Source organism: Cynoglossus semilaevis, chromosome 5 (genome assembly GCF_000523025.1).
Source record: "Cynoglossus semilaevis isolate Cse_v1.0 chromosome 5, Cse_v1.0, whole genome shotgun sequence".
In the NCBI taxonomy this organism is placed as follows: domain Eukaryota; kingdom Metazoa; phylum Chordata; class Actinopteri; order Pleuronectiformes; family Cynoglossidae; genus Cynoglossus; species Cynoglossus semilaevis.
The window spans coordinates 8,649,496-8,670,307 of NC_024311.1; the positions used below are offsets into that span (position 1 = coordinate 8,649,496).

Genomic DNA, 20,812 nt, shown 5'->3' on the forward strand with positions numbered 1-20,812 from the left:
GGGAATAAAAGATGATTTTAGTTATTGATCCAGTGAAACGGTGGAGTGAGGACTCTCCTGTCTTCACCTGATCATTCACCTGAGGGGACGACTTGGCTGTGGAGTTACCCAGTCCCAGTTTCCCATAGTCTCCATCACCAAATGCCCAAACCATCATTCCATCAGCAGAGACAACCAGAGTGTGATTCAGGCCACACGCCACCTAGAGGACAGCATATGTCGGTATCAGTGACAGATTGGTGTACATCAGGGGTGCCCAATAAGTAGATCGCAAAGGGCTGGTCACTCATGAGCAATAAAAAAAAATTATATATAAATTTAAATATATTTACATATATATTTATAAATATATATAATTCTACAGCATGTGTATTGGTGTCAATATAATGTAAGAAATAATTTTATATTTATCTTCGTCACAAAAGTTTGTTATCAAATATATTATTATGGCAAACTAAGATCTTCAAGAATCTCTTTTTTTCAGTTAAGATAAGATAATGGCTTTTTGCTGCCACCTAGTGTATGAATTCATTGCTACACAGTCCGAGTAATATTATCTCAGGTTTCTTTTTGCAGAGCATTTAAAATGATTTGATTGGCTCTCATGGCCTTGAGTTTAAACACATCTCCAGCAGGGCGGCGACCTACCTGTCCTACTCTGTAGCCCTCCAGGGCCATGACCTTCTCTGGCAGCTTTTTGTTGGAGGTGTTTCCCAGTCCCAGCCGACCGTAATCTCCGTTACCAAAGGTGAAGAGTTTCCCGTCAGCAGTGACCACGGCGGAGTGTTTAAACCCACATGACATCTGGAGTGAAAACAACATCGACGTCAGGAGTAAAACACCAGCAGACAAGAGCTCACACACACGCTCACACACACACACACACCCTCACACACACACAGGTGGAAGGACTCACCTGGACCACCTCCTCCCCCTGCAGGGCTTCGATCTGCCTCGGTCGACGTTGGCGGTCGCTGTTTCCATGGCCCAGTTTACCGTAGTCGCCATCGCCCCAGCTGAACACCTCGCCGCTCTCCGTCAGCGCCATGGAGTGGCCGTCACTGCCACATGACGTCACCAGCTGCGTCACGACGAAGCCTGTGTCAGAAGACAGACAAGAAGAAGACGGTGTTAGCCACTGACTCTGGACTCGACGCAGAGCGAGGCTGCTCGTCACACTGTGATCAGACAACATACCCTGCAGAGCTGAAATGACAGTGAGCACGTGCAGATCGTCCGAGTTTCCTTGTCCCAGACGGCCGTAGCTGCCTTCACCACAGGCCAACACCGTCCCGTTGGGCTGAATCACAAAGGTGCAGTTCTGACCACAGACCACCTGGAGAAGCAGAGGTTTAGACCAACGTGGTTTTACGTATCATTTTACAAAACTCTATGAACATGGAGTGTTTGTGCATTTTTTCAACTTCATCAAGCAGGTCGAATTCAACACCCATAGCGGGACGGTTTTGGCCCACAGGCCTTATGTTTGACACGCCTGATCTAGGCCATGTGATATATATTCACATCACTTATGATGTCGTTTTTTTCTCTATTTTGTAATGGAGAGAAAATGTGAAATAAAATGTGGAATAAAAATCAATTATTGACTTGACACTGGAGTAAAACTCTGGGTCACATGACAGGAAGTGTTGACACAGACCAACCAGGTCTGGTCCCTGTCAGCTGTATTATCATGGTTAAAAGCCTGTTGTCGAGTGAGGACACAGTCGTCAGTGAAGGTCAGTGTCTACGGTCTGTTATTCACCTGTTGGGCCTGAGAGAACGACGGAGCCGTGGAGGGAACCAGGATGTTCCTGCCGGCCTCCGCCAACTGACCGTGTCGACCGGCCCCCCACAGATACACGTCACACTTCCCTCCCAGATGCCAGTCCTGCTCACACACACACACACACACAGGTCAGAGTGGGGAGGGACTTCTCAGACCAGGTGAAGCTGACCAGTGATTATCCGTACCTCTGGTCTGGATGTGGCCCAGGACATGATCTGTTCATCCATACCAGGCGACCATTTGCTGTTGTCCTGCAGGCAGAGAGTGTAATTTAGACTCAGGTCAGGTTTATGTGCAGTGTTTCATGAGGAGCTGAGCAGATGTGGTTTAATCACCATGAGAAAATTCATTTCATCTTTAGGGACAGGCTCCAGGTCGGGAACGGAGAAGGACTCGGGGAACGTGGCGCCTCGAGCCAGAGCCTCCGCCACCTTGACCGTGGTGGAGAAGCAGTCTAACCAGGCCCACTCTGTGGTGCGCCACACCGCTATGCCGGACTCAGGCGGGCAGTGTCGGAGATGCGGTGGTGCAGCGGGGCAGCACAGAAGGTGGTCCAGGTGGAGACCCACAGCCAGGGAGGCCAAACACTGCATGTAGGGGCTGTGGATGAGCTGCTCCCCACAGACGACGTGAGGCTGGAGGAAACAAGGAGACGTCAGGTGACCAGTGACAGTGATGTCATCACGCCCCTGTCCAATGGTCTACTGTCCATCAGCCTGGGTGGTCTGTAGTTCAGGCTTAAAACTGAACTTTAACAAAAAATTGAAGTAGGATGACCCCTACTGGGTCATGTAGTAATTACACCCTAATGTGCTTCAGGTCTGTGTGTGGAGTCCTCATCAGTAAAGATACAAAGAAACAGGATTTTGTTTGGAGTGCACGCCCTCTACCTTCTCGTAGGCGTACTGCTCCTGCAGCATGACAGGAAGTCTCTCCAGGAAGGCTCTCATACAGGGCGCCACGTTCAGTCCAATCACACCCTGTTTCTTCAGAGCCGTGCGACACGTGGCCAGAACGTGGTTTGACGTCATGAACTCTTTGGAGCAGTTCACGACCAGCACGTCCTGAAGTTGAAGCAAATTCAAAATCCAATGAAAAAAAAAAGATAAAGAATGTGATTTACTCTTTTTCTTAACCCGGGTTATGGGTAGAATACTGACCTTTGACCTGTTGGAACAAACGGCCACACCCACATCAGGAATCCACACTATGTTCTGAATCGCTCCTGATCCGGCAACGACCGTCTGGAGCACGGAGCCGTCCTGTGAGTGTGGACACAGACACACATGTGGAGCAGCTGTTAAATGTCTTCAGAGGAAACACACACACACACTGTACGAGAGTGTGTGTGTGTGAGAACACACCAGGGCTGGGCAATATATATATATACATATACAGTATACGTATACACATATATATATGTGTATATTGAGTATTGTCATTCTGCAAAAAAATATCAAGATATACATATATACTGTATATACACATATACACATATATACATATATATATATACAAATATACAATACATACATACATATTTTTTTTTTCTGTAACATAATTGGGTTGGATATAACTGATACTGACCCAGGTTATATCCTGTTTATACATATATTGATATACAGTATATTCAACTATGGAGATACTGCCCTAGTACACACTCTTCTTACCCTCAAGGACCAGATGTTCATGAGACCTCCCACTCCTCCAGACGCCAGAGCGAGACCATCAGGGCTGAAGGCCAGAGTTTTGACTGGAGTGATGTGACCCTTCAGTTGAAACACACATGTGACGCCATCCTTTGACCACTTTGGGGACTGCAACAAAAACAACATCAACCTCCAAATTTATCTGATGTTCAAATGTACACTGTACTGCGTGACAGCTAAAATACACACATATTACCATGAACTTGGGTTTCTCCTCGTTCTCCCACCATCCTTCTGACTCAAATGAAGAGGATTCTGGGAAATTAGAGGCGTCCTGAGGAACGCTCCAGACTGAGATCAGACCGTTCTGGCAGCATCTGAGAAAAAAAACAAAACAAAACAAAACTGAACACTTGGAGTGAGCATCATATATACTACTACTACTACTACTACTACTACAACTACTTTCCCACTATAAATCATTTTTAAAAAAGTCAATATATCGTTGTGCCCGTAGTATCGCAATATATCGCAATGCTAGTACACAACCTTATATACTACAGCGTCACATACTGTACACTGGTGTACTACAGAGTCACATACTGTACACTGGTGTACTACAGAGTCAGTCTGGACTGTGTGATTGAAGAACCTACATGGCAAACATGTTGAGGGGCTTGGACCCCCGCCCGAGCAGATTGCACCAGGCAACACTGTTAACATTAGAAGGATGTCGGAGACTCTGGAGGCAGCGCCAGCCAGAGGCCGGGTCCTGACACGCCCAGAGCTTCACCGTCTCCTCTTTGGCACAGGTGAGCAGGATCTGACCGGTGGGACTCCACTTCATACAGCTGATGGACTCCTGGTGGAAGAAGAGTCACGTGTTCACCATGACAGCAGGTCTGTCTGTGAGAGGAAGGTTTCAGAAACGAGCTCCACGTCGTCCTTTACCTTATGAGCGTCGATGACAACAACGGCGTCCTTTTCTAAGGGTTCCTTGGAGCCCATCAGCAGCTTCCCATCGGCGTAGCCCACAGCAAACGGCTTGTCCTCGCTGTACCAGGCCACGTGCATCACTGCCACTGAGAGGGGAGAGCAGCAGGGAGTCACCAACAGCCTCAAAGAAACCAGCCGTCCAGTCGGAGTGTCAAACTTACCGTCCTTCCTGTAGCAGTGCTCCAGCTCTGTGCGATGCATGGTGGCGGAGTCCAGCACCTCGATCAGGCCCAAAGATCCGTCCATCCGTCCCACCAGCAGCATGTCCTTGGGCTCCCCACACCACAGAGACTCCGCCTCCTCTCTGGGCCACGCAAGAGCAGACACCCAGTGGGGCTGCACATCCAGGAGACCTTTACCACCTGAGGAGGAGCAGAGGAGCAGAGGAGCAGTCAGTCAGCAGTCAGACTTGGAACTTTTCATTAGGAAATCTCAGCAGAACTAATTAAAGAATCAGGAACATCAGTGTAAACAACACGGTTGATTTCTGAACCGAGTCTGATCAGAAATCAACCGTGTTGTTTACACTGAGTGTTAAAGGTCATCACTGTCACAGCCCTGTGGCAGTTTAAAAGGATGTCAAATATATATGTGTGTATATATATATTTTTTAAATCAGTCTTTACCGTTAACTTGCCAGATGTTGACCATTTTGTCCATGGCAGCGGCAAAATATTTCCCAGTGACACTCCAAGCCAACGGGGACAGACATAAGTCTCCAGGTGACCCCAGTCCAGACACGCCTTCTTCTGAGGATCCATCACTGACGCCACAGAGAAGAAGAAACAGGATGTGTGTTTAATTGGACCACTGTGGCTCTGTGTGTGTGTGTGTGTGTCCACTTCCTTACTCCTTGTTGAAGATGCAGGTCTGCTGCAGTGTGTACTGGTTCTTCGTCACGTTCCAAACTCTGACTGTTCCGTCGTTCCCACTGGTGGCCAACAGGCCTTTCTTACTGCACCAGCCGCACATCATGACCTGCAGCGCACACACACACACACACACACACAAAGATTCACACGTTACTACAAGACAGAGTGAACAAAATGTCACCAGCCATTTTATCTGTGACTAATCCAAATGATGGGATTATTAATCTGGAAAAATGTCCATAAAAACATCTAGTTGTTTTAAAATGATTGTACAGTAATTTTTTTATTATTATTTAATGCTTTGAGTGAAATTGAGTTTAGATCAGAAATAAATTATTTTGGCTTTTATTTTATTTTATAGTCACTGATTTGTTGTAAAAATGTACAGTTGAACACTTCATCTGTTTGTGTTCAGTTTCTAGATTAAAAAAATAAAATTAAAGTTCTGACCCTGCTCTGATGAGCCTCCAGTTTGATGAAGGAGCATTTCCGCAGGTCTCCGGCCATGTCAGCGAAGGTCTGCGGGCAGCTCTGGTTGTTGTCGCGGTCGTGTGCGGCCAACGTGCGGACCAGCTGCTGGGCCGCCCATTGGCGGTGCTGTGAAGAGAGCCTGGTCGACAGACAGCAGGCCGCCAGCGCGTTGGCCAGCTCCAGGGGGCCTACAGCGGAAGGATTATGGGAAGGATTGGCATACAAATGCGCAATTAAACCTGCTTGACATGAAAACAGGGTGACAGGGTCGCAGAGGGAGCCAGATGAGCAAACGGAGAAGACAAAATGTCAACAGAAAAAAAAAACTAAAATGACGCAACAGTGAAGAGACAGAATGAAGATCAGCCGCCCAGGATTCTCACACACACACACACACACACAGACGGACACACGTGTTTCCCCACAACGACGATGGGTGAGGTTTATGAGGGGGAGTCACATAACAGAAACGGTGAACTTAGAGCTTCTTTAGCTACAGGATGTGGAAAGTTCTTTCAGGCTAATGACAAATGACCCGGGATAGGAATTTGATTTGATACAAATAAGTACAAATATATTAGAAAAAAAATTAAATAATACAAAAATTAATAAAAATTCAACAAAACATCACTAACATGCAGTGTTTGTGCATTTTTTCCGCCACTTTTAACATTCATCATGTGGGCCGTATTAAACCCCCGAGCGGGTCAGTTTTTGACACCCCTGTTCTATTGGTTCCCCCCATTAATATGGTGTTATTGAGATGACACCAAGTTTATGAGTTTTTTAAATTAAAATGACTCGTGTTGGTCAACGACAGAAACATGATTCAGCCTCCAGCTGTTCTGTGTCAACAAACCTCTTTTCTCTGTCTCAGCCTTGTCGTACACCGGCCTGAGTCTCGCTCCTTTATCTGCCAGCAGAGCCACCAGCGCCTGTGTCACCACGAAGTTCGGGGAGGTAATGAGCTTGTTCTCCTCAGCGACGCCGCGTAGAAAACTGGGCAGGAACTTCCTCTGGATGGGGTCGTCCACCGTGGTCAGGTTCATGCCGGTGGCTGCAGAGATCAAGTTCTGTGAGAAGAAGGAGGGAAAAAAAAGCATCATTGTCTTGAAACTCATTATAAATGTGAACACATAGCGGGTGGTCGGACCGTACCTGGGTGCAGAGTTGGACCAGCAGCTTGGCCGCATTAGGACTGTTGGACGCCAGGCAGCCCACGGCCGTGCTGAGGTACGCCAGGCACGAGATGGGTTTGCTGGCCTTGGTGGCCCCGCGGGGTCTTTCAGAATGGCCGGAAGTCGACAACGGACTGGTGGAGAGACCAGCCCGGCCCGCAGCCGCCAGGCACATTAGTCTGACCAGGGTCTTGATGTCGGTCAGACCCAGAGACTCCAGACCTGCTGCCAGACTGCAGCTTGATCCACTGAGCAGAGAGGGACATCACAATATTCAAATAAATTAAAAATTCAAATATTGTTAATTATCTTCATGGTGCTGATTTAGGACCACGACCTTCTCTTTTAGCCAAGTGTATTCTGATTAAGTCAAAAAAAGCACTGAAATTTTTGTTCCCGGTCTCCTGCTGGGATTTGAACCCAGCTGAAATAAAGTCTGGTCTCCACACGACAGCTCACCTGACAGACAGCAGCGACAGCGCTCTCATGACCATGGTCCTGGCCAGCAGCACCTGAGCTGCGGCCGTCACCCTCCTCAGCGCCATCACACGGTCATGTGGGTTCTGTAAGGCGGTGGCCTGTTCACCCAGTGTCACCCTGCCTGATGAAGTCTTATCCACGACCGTCTGACAGCCTGGGAAAAAAAAAAAAACAAACCAACTTAGCACAAATGAAGTCCCGATGATCACTGACATGGGAGGAACCTCCTCATTCTCCTCCTCACCGATCTGAAGGAGCGTCTCCTCCATGCTGTTGGCCGCCGTCACCATGGCGACAGAAGCTCCCAGTGGGTCACTGTCAGGGAACTGGACGGCCTCTGGGACGATCCTTTTTTCAGTCAGACCCAGGGGTCCGGTCAAGAGTTCAAACTCTTCCTCTCCCGTCAGTTTATCATCTTCATCAACATCCAGCATGTCCCAGTCCTCTGTGAATGACACATCATCATCATCATCATCACCAAGTACCAAATGACCTACGAACAGGTCCCCGAACCAGGGGTTGGGAACCCCTGGTGTAAAACACAAATACAACGTGTGAAATAAATGAATCCAACAAAGGTTACCTTCATAGACACTGTCCTGTTTACCCAGGAGATCCGGAGCTTGTCCTTTGTACCTTAGATTAAAAAAAAACACAGGTCAGAGGTCAGAAAATGGCTGGTTCTGTTTATTGGCAAGACCAAAGTTGCATCTCTAATAAAATGATGTATACAAATGCCCAAATAATTGTTAAATTGCCCCTCCCTGATTTTATTTTTTTATATTTACTCAATTACAAACAGTAGGTGGCAGTGATGCAACTGAAAAGATACAAAACTTTCATTGGAATGTAAAGAAAAAAGTCGTTGATTTCCTCAGTGTTCCCTCACCTGTCCACCACAGGGACCTTAGCCTTGCTCTTGATGGCCAGGTACTTCTCCCTGCAGCTCCCACACAGCAGGTAGTAAGGATTCCCACTGCCACACTCTCCTCCAAACCAGCCGTCCACGTATGAGCCATTGCTGCGGTACCCTTGGCGGTTGGCGCTGCGTCCGCAGCCTGGATGACTCTTCTTCATGTGTTGATTAAAGTTGGCCACGTTGGCCTCGCACAACTCGCACACGACGACCTCATCTCGGTCGTCAGTCTCACACACGTGCTGCGAACAAACACAAAACGTTAATGAATGTAGAAGGCTGGAAAAACACGGCGATGTTTTTTCAGGCTTCAGGGAGCAGTGACTCATTCATGCACAGAGCTGAGGTTAAAAAAAAAAAAAAAGACGTTCAGAGAGAGCGGAGCAGCAGTCAGTCCTTCATTTCATGCCAGTCAGTGATGAAGCTTCAGCAGAGAAGCAGCGTTTCTGTTAGCACATGTCATTACTGCTGCAAAGATGTGAGGCAGCCCAACAACAGGAAGTGATGTAGTTCTTTTGTGGTTGTGTGAAGTGCTGACATATTTTTTAATTGGACAGTTTGTATCACACACACAAGTGAAGACCCTGGGTTAAGTGTTGGAGATCGTAAGGGGAGTGCAGGCAGATCAACAATATCATCTAAGCTAACTGTCAATATACGAAACAACAACAGAATATAAACAAAAACAAACTGGAAAGACTTCCTTTCTTTACAGGAACACTGTTGGTGTCTGTGGAACAAGTTCTTCCCACGTTCTGTTTCAACACCTGAACGTCACTTAGGGACCTGACGCCGTCACTTAGGCTACGTAGGGACCTGAAGTCTTGGTTTATTAGCAGGGCACAATGAAAGCGCATACCGCCACCTACTGTACTAGCGTGTGTAGTGTCATGGTATGACCAGTGACTTTTTGAGATAAGTCAATCTACTGCTTATGCCTTGTTACAAGATTCATTTTCAACTGATACAAATTGTCTGGCATTTCTATCGATTGTTAACTGATTCACGATGCATCGTCACATCCCTTAATATATATTTAACATTCTCAATCCAGCTGGGTCATTTTAGCCTCATCATTCCAAAAACAGATCACAAACAAAAACAGTGTGGGCACCACTGGGTTAACATATTGTTAACTGCTGCCCCCACATGTTGTCCTGGGGTATCTCCCCACAAAACCTCTCAAAAACTCTCATACACAAAATCAAACCAAGAGACAACACGACGACATGCATACGGTCAGCCGTGTCCTACACTCTTACAACTTCTTTTCAGGGGTCAAAGGGCATGGTCACCTGATTTCTTTTTACCATAACAACTGTCTGTTCAGACATTCAGCCAATCATAAGATGAATACCAGGACTTTTGAGCAGTCAGTCAGAACTGAAGAAACCTCTCGGATGTATTGTTGCATTGTACGTTTTCTTTTTGTCAGGACTTCACACAACCACAGTTGGAACCAACTGAATGATCACGTTTGAAGGAGCAGAGTCTAATGACAGGCCTCAGACCAGAGCATAAAGTCACACACACCCATGTTGGCCAGTCCAGTACCTCCGGGATCCACATTCCCAGAATGTCGTTGTCACTTGCGAGGTCCTGTCCAAAAATGGCCTCCATGGTCGCCTCATCCAAGTCCATCTCGAGTTCCTCATCAAGGTTGAAGTCATACATGGCACTTGGGTCCTGCTGTTGCTGTTGCTGCTGCTGCTGTTGTTGCTGCTGCTGCTGCGGTTGCTGCTGCTGCTGCGATGACAGGTCTCGTCGTGACTGAGTGTGGTGAGCCTGCACTGAGCGGTACAGCCCGGCTGAGGAGAGACGACACGTTTAATGTCAGACAATAAAGTTGGTGAAAACATACCTTTAAACTCGGGATGTCCGATATTAACAGCCGACCAATATTATCATAATTATGTCATTTCGGCAATTTCTCCAAATGATGTGTGATCTAAAAATAGTTTTGGGGAAAACAGTTGCATGTGAAAGTGAAAGCCACTAGATGGCAGCATTGCAAGTCATTTTAGTAATTCATTTTAATCATAATTATAAATCACCTTAGTGAGCAGGTGGCGCTTAACCTGCTTAACCACCAGACCACCACTGCCCCGCTATATTGGCATCAGTTGATGTTGGAAATTAAGTAACTGGACAATATCAGCATATCAGATATCGGTAAAAAGTTAAAATCGGACATCCCCTCTTTAAATGAGTATTTATGAAAAAGTCTTACCAGCACGGGCTAAAAGCGTTCGAGCAGCCAAGTCAAATCGATGTTTCCTACCAACAGCTGAACGTCCTCTTAGAGCGCCACCACTGGAAGATGACGCATTTTCCTGTTCCAAGCCTTCAGGACTAAAGTGAACACACACAGTCAATGATCTAGTCTTATCACTGAACAGTTTAAACAGATGGAGCTGAAGATAAGATCGTAACATTCACCTGTCACTAAAACCCTCCTCAACTTCTGAAGCGTCTGCACTGGCGATGTCCGCCGGGGAGCACATGTAGGAACTCCTGTCCATGGATTTGCCCCCAGCCATCGCCCCAGGACAAGAGGATTCAGAGCCTTCGTTGCAGCCACTGCTCCCACCTCTAGGGTGAGGCTCCTCGTGTTCATCCTCTGTATCTGGATTTTCAATCATCCACATGGCCAGCACCGTGATGTTCTGAGCGTCGGCCTCTCCTCTGGCACCTGAAGACAGACACAGGACATGTGTTCAAATAATTTTGCTTTATCTATTTATTTATTTATTATTTAACTTTCAACACGCTACTTCTTGCAGCTAACTAGTTCGGGGAGACAGGAGGACAAAGGAGAACGAACCTGTGGCCTCCAGAGCTTTGGTGATCTGCCGCAGGGAGAAGCCCATCTCCAGCAGAGGCACAGCAATGGCAGGAGGAGGAGGAGAGGTCGACAGTCTGCTGGTAGGATCTGACAGAGCTGCAGCAAACATGAGCAAATGAACACTGAAATTAATGATCAACCACGGAGGTGATAAAAATCTGTCTTCACATTATCGTTACCATTAGTCTGTTTCTCTGCTTAAAAATATTAAATTTCATTCTGAGGTGATCTGATTATGTGATGTAACGGTTCTTGGTCTTAATTAATAATAATATAAATTATAATAATTTAAATTTTATTGATCCCATATTTGGCCCTGGTAGGCACCAAGTACAGTATGTGGTTCCTCTGGGAATTGAACCCAAGACTCTTTGTTCTCTGATTCCCAGGCAGGCCAGCTAACCGCTACATTATAGAACTATTTAAACGATATGTAAATTGATGTGTTTTTCTCTTGGTGTCCTTTTGCCCAGGTCTCTGTTAAAAAAGACTTTATGTAAGTGCAACATCTGCTGGTGAAACAAGGCAAAAACAACAACAATAGTAACAGAATCGTACTTACAGGTACCCGTTCTGTTCTGAGGCCTGGAGGGCTGCGAGTCAGGGGATGTGAGGCTCTGCCTGCGACCCACTTCATCGGAGGGAGACGTCGGCAGCGACGACACCGGGGGAGTCTGAGCTCGACGGGTGGGAACCAGGGTGGTGGTGGGGTAGCTGGAGAACATTTGTCTGCAGTAAACAAAGGCAAATGAATTAAAGATCATACCATAGGTGACAGGTGACTGACAGCAGGTGTCGCTGGTCGCCGACCTGAGGAGGCTGAGTGGCATGACCCCCGGAGACTCGGAGGCTGGAACAGTCTCTGTGTCAGTGACCGGTGTGGTGGCCGTGGTAGTGTCTTCAAGGGAGGAGCTCATGAAGGAGGTGGTGCTGGAGGCAGAGGGGCTGGTGGTGACCGGTGTTTGGGCCAACTCCTCACACTCTGGACCTTCGCCCTCAACCTCTGGCTCATTTCGTATTCCTGATAAATATTTATAAAAAAAAAAAAATTAATACAATAAAAATATTTAAATATTGATTGTTTTCAATTTCATTTTTTACTAAGACATTAATCCGACCTCAAATACTAGTATAAATGTATTATTTTTAGGGAGCAAAAGAAAATATCTATAAACTGAAATATCACAATATTTAGTTTCATGATATCGTATCAATATTCTACATTACTGAATCGATCTTGTTATTAGCAATTCTCAGTCAAATATTAATGCCGTTGGTTTATTTTATTTATAATTAAATTGCTTAAAAAAATTCAATCGCAATATATCGCATTGTTGCCAATGTATCGTGATATGTATTGCATCACCAGGTTCTTGTCAATACACACTCCTGATTCATTTGTACTTTCTGTGTCATGTGTTGACATGAGACGCTCCAAAACCCTGTGAGAGCTTTTAAAACTTTTAGATTTTAAAACTTTTGTCACTGTGAGAAGCTGAAGTTTGGTGTTGATGAAGGACGAGGGAAGCACTCATTTTACAATGTTGTGTCAACGATTGAGCTAACAACACATGTATATTGTGACACTTTTCTCAACATTAAAAAAAAACATTATTTCCTGACCCGTCTTGACCTTTCCTCCACACGGTTCTTCCAGCAGCCCGTTCACCACCAACTTGTAGATCACCGCCTGAGCTCTCTCCAGGTCGGCGAGGCCCAGGGCGCGTTTGATAGGCGATCGCATCACCGCTCGCTTCACCATGTGACGCATGAGAAACTGCAGAGCCGCCCTCATCTCCGCCTCCTCCTGACAGAAGGGTGAGGCGGCAGCTGCGGTCCCCGTGGTGCCCACATTTAGATCGGCATTGTGACCACTGGGGGCTGCGTCAGGTAACACCTGGCGGGGCGAGAAGACGACACGTCAGTCACCGTGGTACAAACAGCAGAAACACGACTTCTTTTCTCAGATATGCTGCGACTTTCAGATCGACCAGGAGGTTACAAGTTCAAAACCACCCGGTCCCCAACCCCAGGCTGAGGTGAGTCATGGATCTGACGTTTAAATTCTAATCTCAAAACAGAAGGTTGATGAGAAGAGAGCTGATTGGTTAGAGCTAGGTTCACGTTTACAGTGGTTTAGAAAGATTATTTATATGACTGTCCAATGTTAATAACGTACATAACATTTCAATGTAAATTCCAAAAGCACAGTAAAGGAGCACTTCACGACTCTTCTCTTGGTACTGATGCTGGTACCGACCTTTGGGATGAGCAGCAGCTCAGCATATTTGCTGCAGCTCAGCAGGGCGCTCAGGGTCTTCATGGCTCCCAGGTAGAGGTAGGACAACTGCACCGCATGAATCTCTGACTGCGTGGCAATGCAAGGAGTGGGGTCATGACCCCGGGGGCAATGTTCATGACCTTTCTTTCTGTTTGCCCCAGCAGGAGCTGTAGTGGGGCAGACTGTGTCGTTCCCACAGACCACCGAGGAGATCTCGTTCTCCGACTTGGAGTTAGGGGCCGCGTGCGCCCTCACCTCGTCCAGACTATGAGACACACGCAGTTCAGAGGTCGTGGTGCTCGGAGCGCCCCCCACGCCGTCCTTTTGTTCATTACAGTTGTGCCTCTCGTTGTCTACTTTGTCCTCATTGGCCGTCGGCTCATGCGTGGTTGACGAGGTAGTGCGGTGCTTCCTGTCGTGACGTCGCGTGCTGAGCCTGGCGGCCGTGTCCTCGTGGATGCTGGTGAGGTAGGTGATGTCCAGCAGCAGGGACGCGGTCAGGCCACAGAAACGAGAGACGTCGAACGGCAACGGCTCGCACGGCTCCAGGTTGTACAGTGGCGTGTCGCTAGGTGACCAAAAAGTTGGGAAGCTTTAATCGAAGGGAATGGAGAGTTGAGGAGACAAGGGAAGGAAACACAAAGTGAGGGAAAAGGGTAGGAAGCAGAGCACAGCATGCACAACAAACAAACCAGGAGGTGTGGGTTCGAAAACGATGGACAGACGTTTTCATGCAGAGTCAGTGAGTACAGAGAAATGACCTGAAGTTGAACAGCACAGGGCTCAAGAGCACTAGGGCAGTGTGGACACAGGTGGTAGATGAGAATTTGATCACTTTGGTTTATCGAGAACTTTGATTGGTTTTAAGCAAAAAATATTAAAGAAAGTACAGACAACAGATAGAATAGTGTAAAATGAAGTGCAAACATACATAGTAATTGTACGTCTAACTTCTAACTGTATTTTATCTACCAGTTGTATTTATTTGTTTGTTTATATGACGCTAGTTTTTCCCAGGTTAGGTTATCTGTGGGGCGAGGGACTGCAGATATATTTGGTTGGTTATGCAGGACTACTGAACAGCCTTCATTTGTCATTAGTTGGAGAACCTGGACTCAGAACCAATTTCCACCTTCTGGAAAAATGAATAATGATTCTGTGGTTGATGAGATTCAGGCCTGAACTCTGTGTCAAACACATCACTCCACTAATGTTGGTTGGTGCTGACGCTGAATTAATCCATTTAATTTGTTTCTCATCAGCATTTTTTTAAATCAATATAAAGAGTAAATTAGGCCATAGATTTATTCACGACTAAATCATTTCGAGTGCTGAAAACCCTCATGCGGCTCATACTACGACACAGCCGCACAGAGCCGTCACTGTTGTTATCTTTGTTGAGATAAATGGATGTAAAAGTGAGGAAAAGAAAAAACATCCTTATTACCTGAGGGTGATTTCAGCTTCATCCCACTGAACCTTAGCCGAGGTGCTGCCCTCCTTCACCACACCCAGCAGAGTGGCATGGCGGCCAGTTTGTTTGTGAACACATCGTCCACCGACCCGGAGGCCAGTGTCCGCGCCGCCGATCACTGCCAGCACTGGCCACACCTCTGTGCACAGCGTTTTCAGGTTCTGCTCCGACAACTCCCCGAGACCGTGGTGCCGACCTTGGCGCCCCCTATCCTCGTCCGTTTTTGCAGTTGATTCTTGACTTTCTCTTTGGGCGTCGTGCTCCTCGCGGCTCTGGACGGAGCGGCTCTTCTTCAGCCTCTGACCCCCGACCCCGCCTGACATACTGGCTGCGTCTCTGAAGCACAGCTTGATTTTGTGAAGTCGTTCAATGATGGTTTTGTTGATGCGGTGGGTCCAGTGGTCGGTGCGATGTAAAATGCGGATCAGCTGAGTGGTGGCCTCAGCCAGGACTGTGGCCATCGGGCTGCAGACCGGGTCACCGGGTAAAAGGTCTCGAGGGGTTCCCCTCATCTGCATGTCACAGATCTTCACCTGGAAACAAAGACCAAGGTTATAAAAATACATAATAATAAAATAATATATAAATATATGTTGTTTTTTTAAATTCTGTTCCATGTTCTACTCTCGTACCTTTTCTCCTGGGTTACTGCTGTAGAACATCACACAGGGATAAAGTTCTGTGGCGTCCACGTCTTCAAAGGCTAACTTGGGCTCCTGTTGACCCAGAAGGCAGCAGTTAGCCATAGACAGTGATCTTTTTTATAACATCATCACGTCTCCATGGTCTCTGTGTCTCACCTCTCCGTTCTTTCCAAAACTGATGGTTCTGGCCTCCATGTCCAGGACGCAGGAGATGAAGTCTCCCTGAGTGAAGCTGCTCAGAGTCAGCGTTTGCTCACCGTTGTGATAGAGGTTTCCGCTGTAGGCCCGGTACAACCACATGTCTGAGGTGGTGCGGTGGTTGAAGTCATGCACGGGCCAACGAGACACGCCCACACACGTGCCCTCGTTGCCGCGATTTTCTTTCACAATGTAAAACTGGGAAAGAACAAAATGTTCAGAGTTAAACAGTCGCAATTCTAAAAGTCATCTCTTCACCACTGTGTTACACCAGGATTTATGTCAACATAACAAAATAATTGTTATGTTGACACGCAATTCTAAAAGTCATCTCTTCACCACTGTGTTACACCTGGATTTATGTCAACATAACAATTATTAAATCTTTATAAAATCTTAGTTGGCCTTTTATAACATTCCATTATCAAGAATCAAGGGTCAACAAACAGCTCTGACATGACCAGGTCATTTTTTGTCTTGTTTATTTGTTGACCAACACATTTATAAAGTCATTATCATTTAGCTCTAAATGAAACAAACACAGATGTGTCAAAAGTCAAGGCTCGTGGGCTCAATCTGGCTCCCCACATCATCTTAGGTGGCCAACCAAGTCTGCAGTATACAGTGTGTACTAATGTTTACTGGACTCTCCAGACACAGGCTCCGCCCACCTTCCACTGGTAACATCCAGATGAGATTCCAGTGGAGGCCAGGCCGTAGCCTTTCCCGCCGCTGCCATGAGTCAGGCCCTGGCCGTTCTCCACCACACAGCACTGAGCCTTCTCTGGGTCGAAGGACACTTCCTGAATAGGAAGATTCTCATCCTCCTCCTCCGCCACCTCACCCTGGGGGTGAGAAGAAGTCGACGTCAGTGGTTCAAACACAGGATGATGCTGTTGACAAAGCAGAAGGGTTCACACCTGTACTTTGAGTTCTTGGACTTTTTCTTTAATCTGGATCAGGTGCTTCGCCTGAGCCACAGGAGCCTCCCACATGCAGTCAGAGAGCAGGGAGAACAGACGCTCCACCACCTGGAGGAGAGGAACGGAAGGACAGTTCAGCACCCTGATTTATTAAATTCATTTTATATATATAGTTCGCTCATTCTAAAATATCTAAATATCTAAAAATGTCCAAAATTCTATCATAAAGTCTCAACATGGATGAAGCCTGTGAGTTTTACCGTGGTCATCTGGTCTTCCTCCATACTGGCCTCACAGGCCGGCAGCACAGCCTCCAGCACATGAAGAGCCAACAACCGAGTCCTCAAGTTCCCAACCAAAGGAACTCCTGGAACCAAGACAAGTTCGTGTTCTCAGCTGTGTTTTAGGACACATCACATACAGACAGGTGTCAACGGCTGTTTGTACCTGAGCAACATTTTTGAGCAGCGATGTTGAGCAGCACTTCAGTCCATTTCGGGGAAGCCATCTTGGACTGGATGGCTTTGGAGGACACCACTCTTCTGAGGAAGACCAGGAAGTCTCCCAGATGAAGCTCTGCTGTGTGCTGCTTACAGAGAAGACCTGGAAAAACAAGATGGTGTTGATCATAAAGTTGGACTTCATGGATGGGACATAAAGTTCCAGCATCAAGTACCACAGCACAGGGACAGAACTTTATTTCATCACCTCTCAGGTCCTTCTTCTCAGCATCAGCACCATCTTCGTGTTTGCTGTCCTCTTTGTCTTTCCCCGAGGACAGAATGCTGACTCCTGCCTGAGACAGCAGGTTCTTCAGCTGACTGCAGAGCAGGTCCAGCAGAGACTGCACCACCTTCGGACTCAACTTCTCCGCATATGTTCTACAAACCCAAAGAAAACGCAGCTCAGTTGACGTCTACTCTTGGTTTGGGACAATACTTGAATTTCTGGAGCAAGCCTCACCCTGTGCTGATGGCCAGTATTTGCAGCAGGCGGGTGGACGCCATCTTCAGGGCGATGCTGAGCTGAGACACGCCAGGTTTTTGGAGCAGCTGGAGAGGCTGACCCAGCATGGTCTCAGTGCCGCAGAGCTCAGACAGCACGTTGAGGAGCCCGCTAGAAATGGCCAGGGAGACGTCCACCGGCTGGTACCGAACACTCAGGGCAAACACCGTCACCAGTAGGAGGCGCTGCTGCGCTTCTGAGATTGGAAAAAAAAACCGAACACTCAGGGCAAACACCGTCACCAATAGGAGGCGCTGCTGAGCTTCTGAGATTGGGAAAAAAAAAACATTATGTAGTATCTAAAAAAAAAAACTGGTTATTTTTAGAACCTTTTTTTTTTTTAAACCAGCATTAAAATGAAGTTGAACACTAGTGGTTTCTGGTTTTGTTTTGTTTTTTAAAATCACAGAATTTGTAAGGAACTCTTTTGGCCAGTTGGACTATACTTTCAGCTGTAACTGAGTGTAACATCGTACACAGATCACGCAACACTGACCAGAGACACCAGGAAAAGTTTGGTTTCTTACCAATATGATGTTTGTTGGTCTGCAGCGCCCTCTCGAGGGTGAAAGACAACTGCTGGTAGATCTTGTGGACGGCTGTTTGGATTTCTAGTTGTAGACTTCTCTTCGCTGCTTTGACTCCATCCTTGAAAAATGAAGAGTAACAAATGTAACCAAACTCCCAGGACTCCTCAAGGACAGACCTGGAACTGCTCTCTCACCTGGTAGTGGTGCAGCTGGACACACTCTCTCTTCAGTCCTCCGGTGCCAACGGTGCCGAGACCAAAACACCCGGCCAGGAACTGGAGTCTCACTGAGGTGAGCAGGGAGGAGGAGTGGAAGTCGGGATGACTCCCCTTCTCCTCCATACCAGAGATCAGAACCACAATCTGGTGGAGCGCCTCCAGCCGCAACTGACAACAGAAAACCAGCGCTTTTTGTGAATAAAGTTTCTGCGTCACACTGGACCTGTATGGTGCTACTGAGATGGTGGCGGTTTCCGAGACCCTGGGTTGATTACTGTTCCCTCACCTCAGCTCTGCTCTGCTGCTGTTCCATAGCCAGAGTGATGGCCTGAGGGCTGGTGGACATCCCCTCCTCCAGCTCCTTGAAAGCCGGCGCCGGGCCCACATCACCGATGGTGTAACTGACCATGTTGTCGATGAGAGCGTGTACACCCAGGGAGTGGCTCAGGTCTAGGTCCGACTCCTCGTAGGAGTTGGCAGAGCCGTAGCTGCGCTGGCGGCTCAGTTTGGCTCTGAACCAGGTATCAGCCAGAGAGTCTGGAGAGCTGTGGAGAAAACCTGGAGGAACGGAAAACAAACTCAGTCTAATGGTTGGACACTGGAGCCTATGAACCACCAACGGTAAGAGCCGTGCAGAGTAATGCATTAGTACGACAACACAGAGTCCAGACTGACTCCACTTCACCTGGTTGACTGTTCACTGGCTCAGTCATTTCATTAACCAACATGTACAACTTGAAAACCATCACCTTAAAATAGATTAATAAAAAAAGCTGCAATGCTGCCATCTAGTGACTTTTACTTTCATATACAGACATTTTTCCCTAAAATTATTTTTAAGGCAAAAATCACTTGGCAAAACCCAGGCATTGCGTTATCGGATTTTCCTTATAGGAGGAAAAACCAATAATGATTTTAACAGATATTACATAATTATGCTAATATTGGGTCGATAACATCCCTAATAAAAACAGACTCTAATATAGTTCATGTTTAATGGACACTTGTTTAACGGTTCTTTTAGGAGAACCGAGGGAAATCAGTTAACCCCCACACGAACAATGTGTCATGAGTAAGTGATCACCAGGTCGTTCCCCTGGTCGGGGTATCACGCAGTACTGACTGTGTCTGAGCTCAGGGACGGCCGTACTTTAAATGAATGCAAGTTGATAAATGGTACATTCAGCGTAACAATTCATTTCCAGCTGAATGACTGTATTGTGACCGTGGCAACCAGTGACCAATCACATTATCCACAAGTAGTGCAACAACACTGTGGAAAGTCACAAACATTCCCAGATTCCAATGCTGTCCATTTATGTAACAACTTATCAAACGGACTGTTCATGACACATGGTGTTGGTAACAGTTCCTCTTGTTTTCGGGACTCAATTCGCACAAAAAAGTAAATGAACCGGGGACATTTAAAAAACTATATTCCAAAAATCTTTACCTCTTTTTTTCTGGGAGAATGTCAAGTCCAGTTCAACATTTCTTCTTCCACTCTGAAAAACAAGAAAAGTGTCACAAGTTTGAATTAGTCACAGTGAAACTACAGCTGTCAATCATTTAATCCATACAAATTCATCCGAAATGGATCTCCCATTTCTTCATCAGTTCAACTGTGCCTTCAGAAGAATGTTGTTCTAGATTTGATTCCTCTTATAAACATGGAAGTTGACCGATGTTTGCTTTATTTAAATATGTATTTATCTCTACATTAACTATCAAACCAAGGACAAATATGGAGGAGAACATTCTCCGGAATAACTTCAGTGAACAAATACGCCAATAATACTGTTAAATAGAGGCAGAACATACCAGGGTGTAACTCTCCTCATCCGACTCTGGCTGCGACAGGTCAGACTCACTCCTGGACTTGATCAGCCTGTAACTCGGACTGTTCTGCACCGAGCGGCTCTCCGCGCTCAGACTCTCACTCCTACACACAAACACACAGCACAGCAGCCACAATGACAATACAATACATTAATGCTAGGCTAGGTGCAACTAAACCAGTGAGAGCCCAGTGTTCTGACCTGGTCATGAAGCTCAGACACTCGTTCGTCCCTGAGGTGGATTTGGTCGGACCCTCCTCCTGGTTCTGTTTGCTCAGTTCACAGAGCACTGGACTTACACCGAGCAGCAGCAGAGCGCACCTGTGGATCACCGAATTACAGGCTGCCGTGTACAGGTCCTGTCCCTCTGGGAGAGCGGCGTCGCCCAGCCTCCTCTCCTGGGACAGAATAGTGTCCTCTTCTGCACCACTTCCTACTCCTCCTGCTCCTCCTCCTCCACTCCTGGAACCTGAGGTTGAGCCCAGGCCGGTGCAGCTGCTCGCCC

The 20,812-nt window shown here is 46.9% G+C and overlaps 1 protein-coding gene across 1 annotated transcript in view; it reads right to left on the minus strand.

Moving 5' to 3' along the window:
• herc1 (HECT and RLD domain containing E3 ubiquitin protein ligase family member 1) overlaps nt 1-20,812 on the minus strand; it is a 38,550-nt gene that overhangs the window by 3,469 nt on the left and 14,269 nt on the right. Inside the window, 46 exon segments of the mRNA XM_025055864.1 lie at nt 80-202; nt 649-804; nt 917-1,098; nt 1,198-1,336; nt 1,766-1,891; nt 1,975-2,040; nt 2,125-2,424; nt 2,680-2,853; nt 2,950-3,051; nt 3,460-3,606; nt 3,695-3,815; nt 4,095-4,300; nt 4,390-4,520; nt 4,596-4,796; nt 5,061-5,197; nt 5,285-5,412; nt 5,757-6,016; nt 6,637-6,850; nt 6,936-7,203; nt 7,415-7,589; nt 7,680-7,880; nt 8,019-8,071; nt 8,325-8,593; nt 9,885-10,159; nt 10,582-10,703; nt 10,791-11,043; nt 11,176-11,292; nt 11,759-11,925; nt 12,007-12,217; nt 12,820-13,093; nt 13,457-14,069; nt 14,925-15,484; nt 15,584-15,667; nt 15,752-15,991; nt 16,465-16,638; nt 16,714-16,824; nt 16,977-17,083; nt 17,164-17,319; nt 17,425-17,597; nt 17,680-17,917; nt 18,249-18,369; nt 18,446-18,637; nt 18,756-19,027; nt 19,923-19,974; nt 20,291-20,411; nt 20,509-20,802. Coding sequence (XP_024911632.1) covers nt 80-202; nt 649-804; nt 917-1,098; nt 1,198-1,336; nt 1,766-1,891; nt 1,975-2,040; nt 2,125-2,424; nt 2,680-2,853; nt 2,950-3,051; nt 3,460-3,606; nt 3,695-3,815; nt 4,095-4,300; nt 4,390-4,520; nt 4,596-4,796; nt 5,061-5,197; nt 5,285-5,412; nt 5,757-6,016; nt 6,637-6,850; nt 6,936-7,203; nt 7,415-7,589; nt 7,680-7,880; nt 8,019-8,071; nt 8,325-8,593; nt 9,885-10,159; nt 10,582-10,703; nt 10,791-11,043; nt 11,176-11,292; nt 11,759-11,925; nt 12,007-12,217; nt 12,820-13,093; nt 13,457-14,069; nt 14,925-15,484; nt 15,584-15,667; nt 15,752-15,991; nt 16,465-16,638; nt 16,714-16,824; nt 16,977-17,083; nt 17,164-17,319; nt 17,425-17,597; nt 17,680-17,917; nt 18,249-18,369; nt 18,446-18,637; nt 18,756-19,027; nt 19,923-19,974; nt 20,291-20,411; nt 20,509-20,802 — 8,806 coding nt within the window.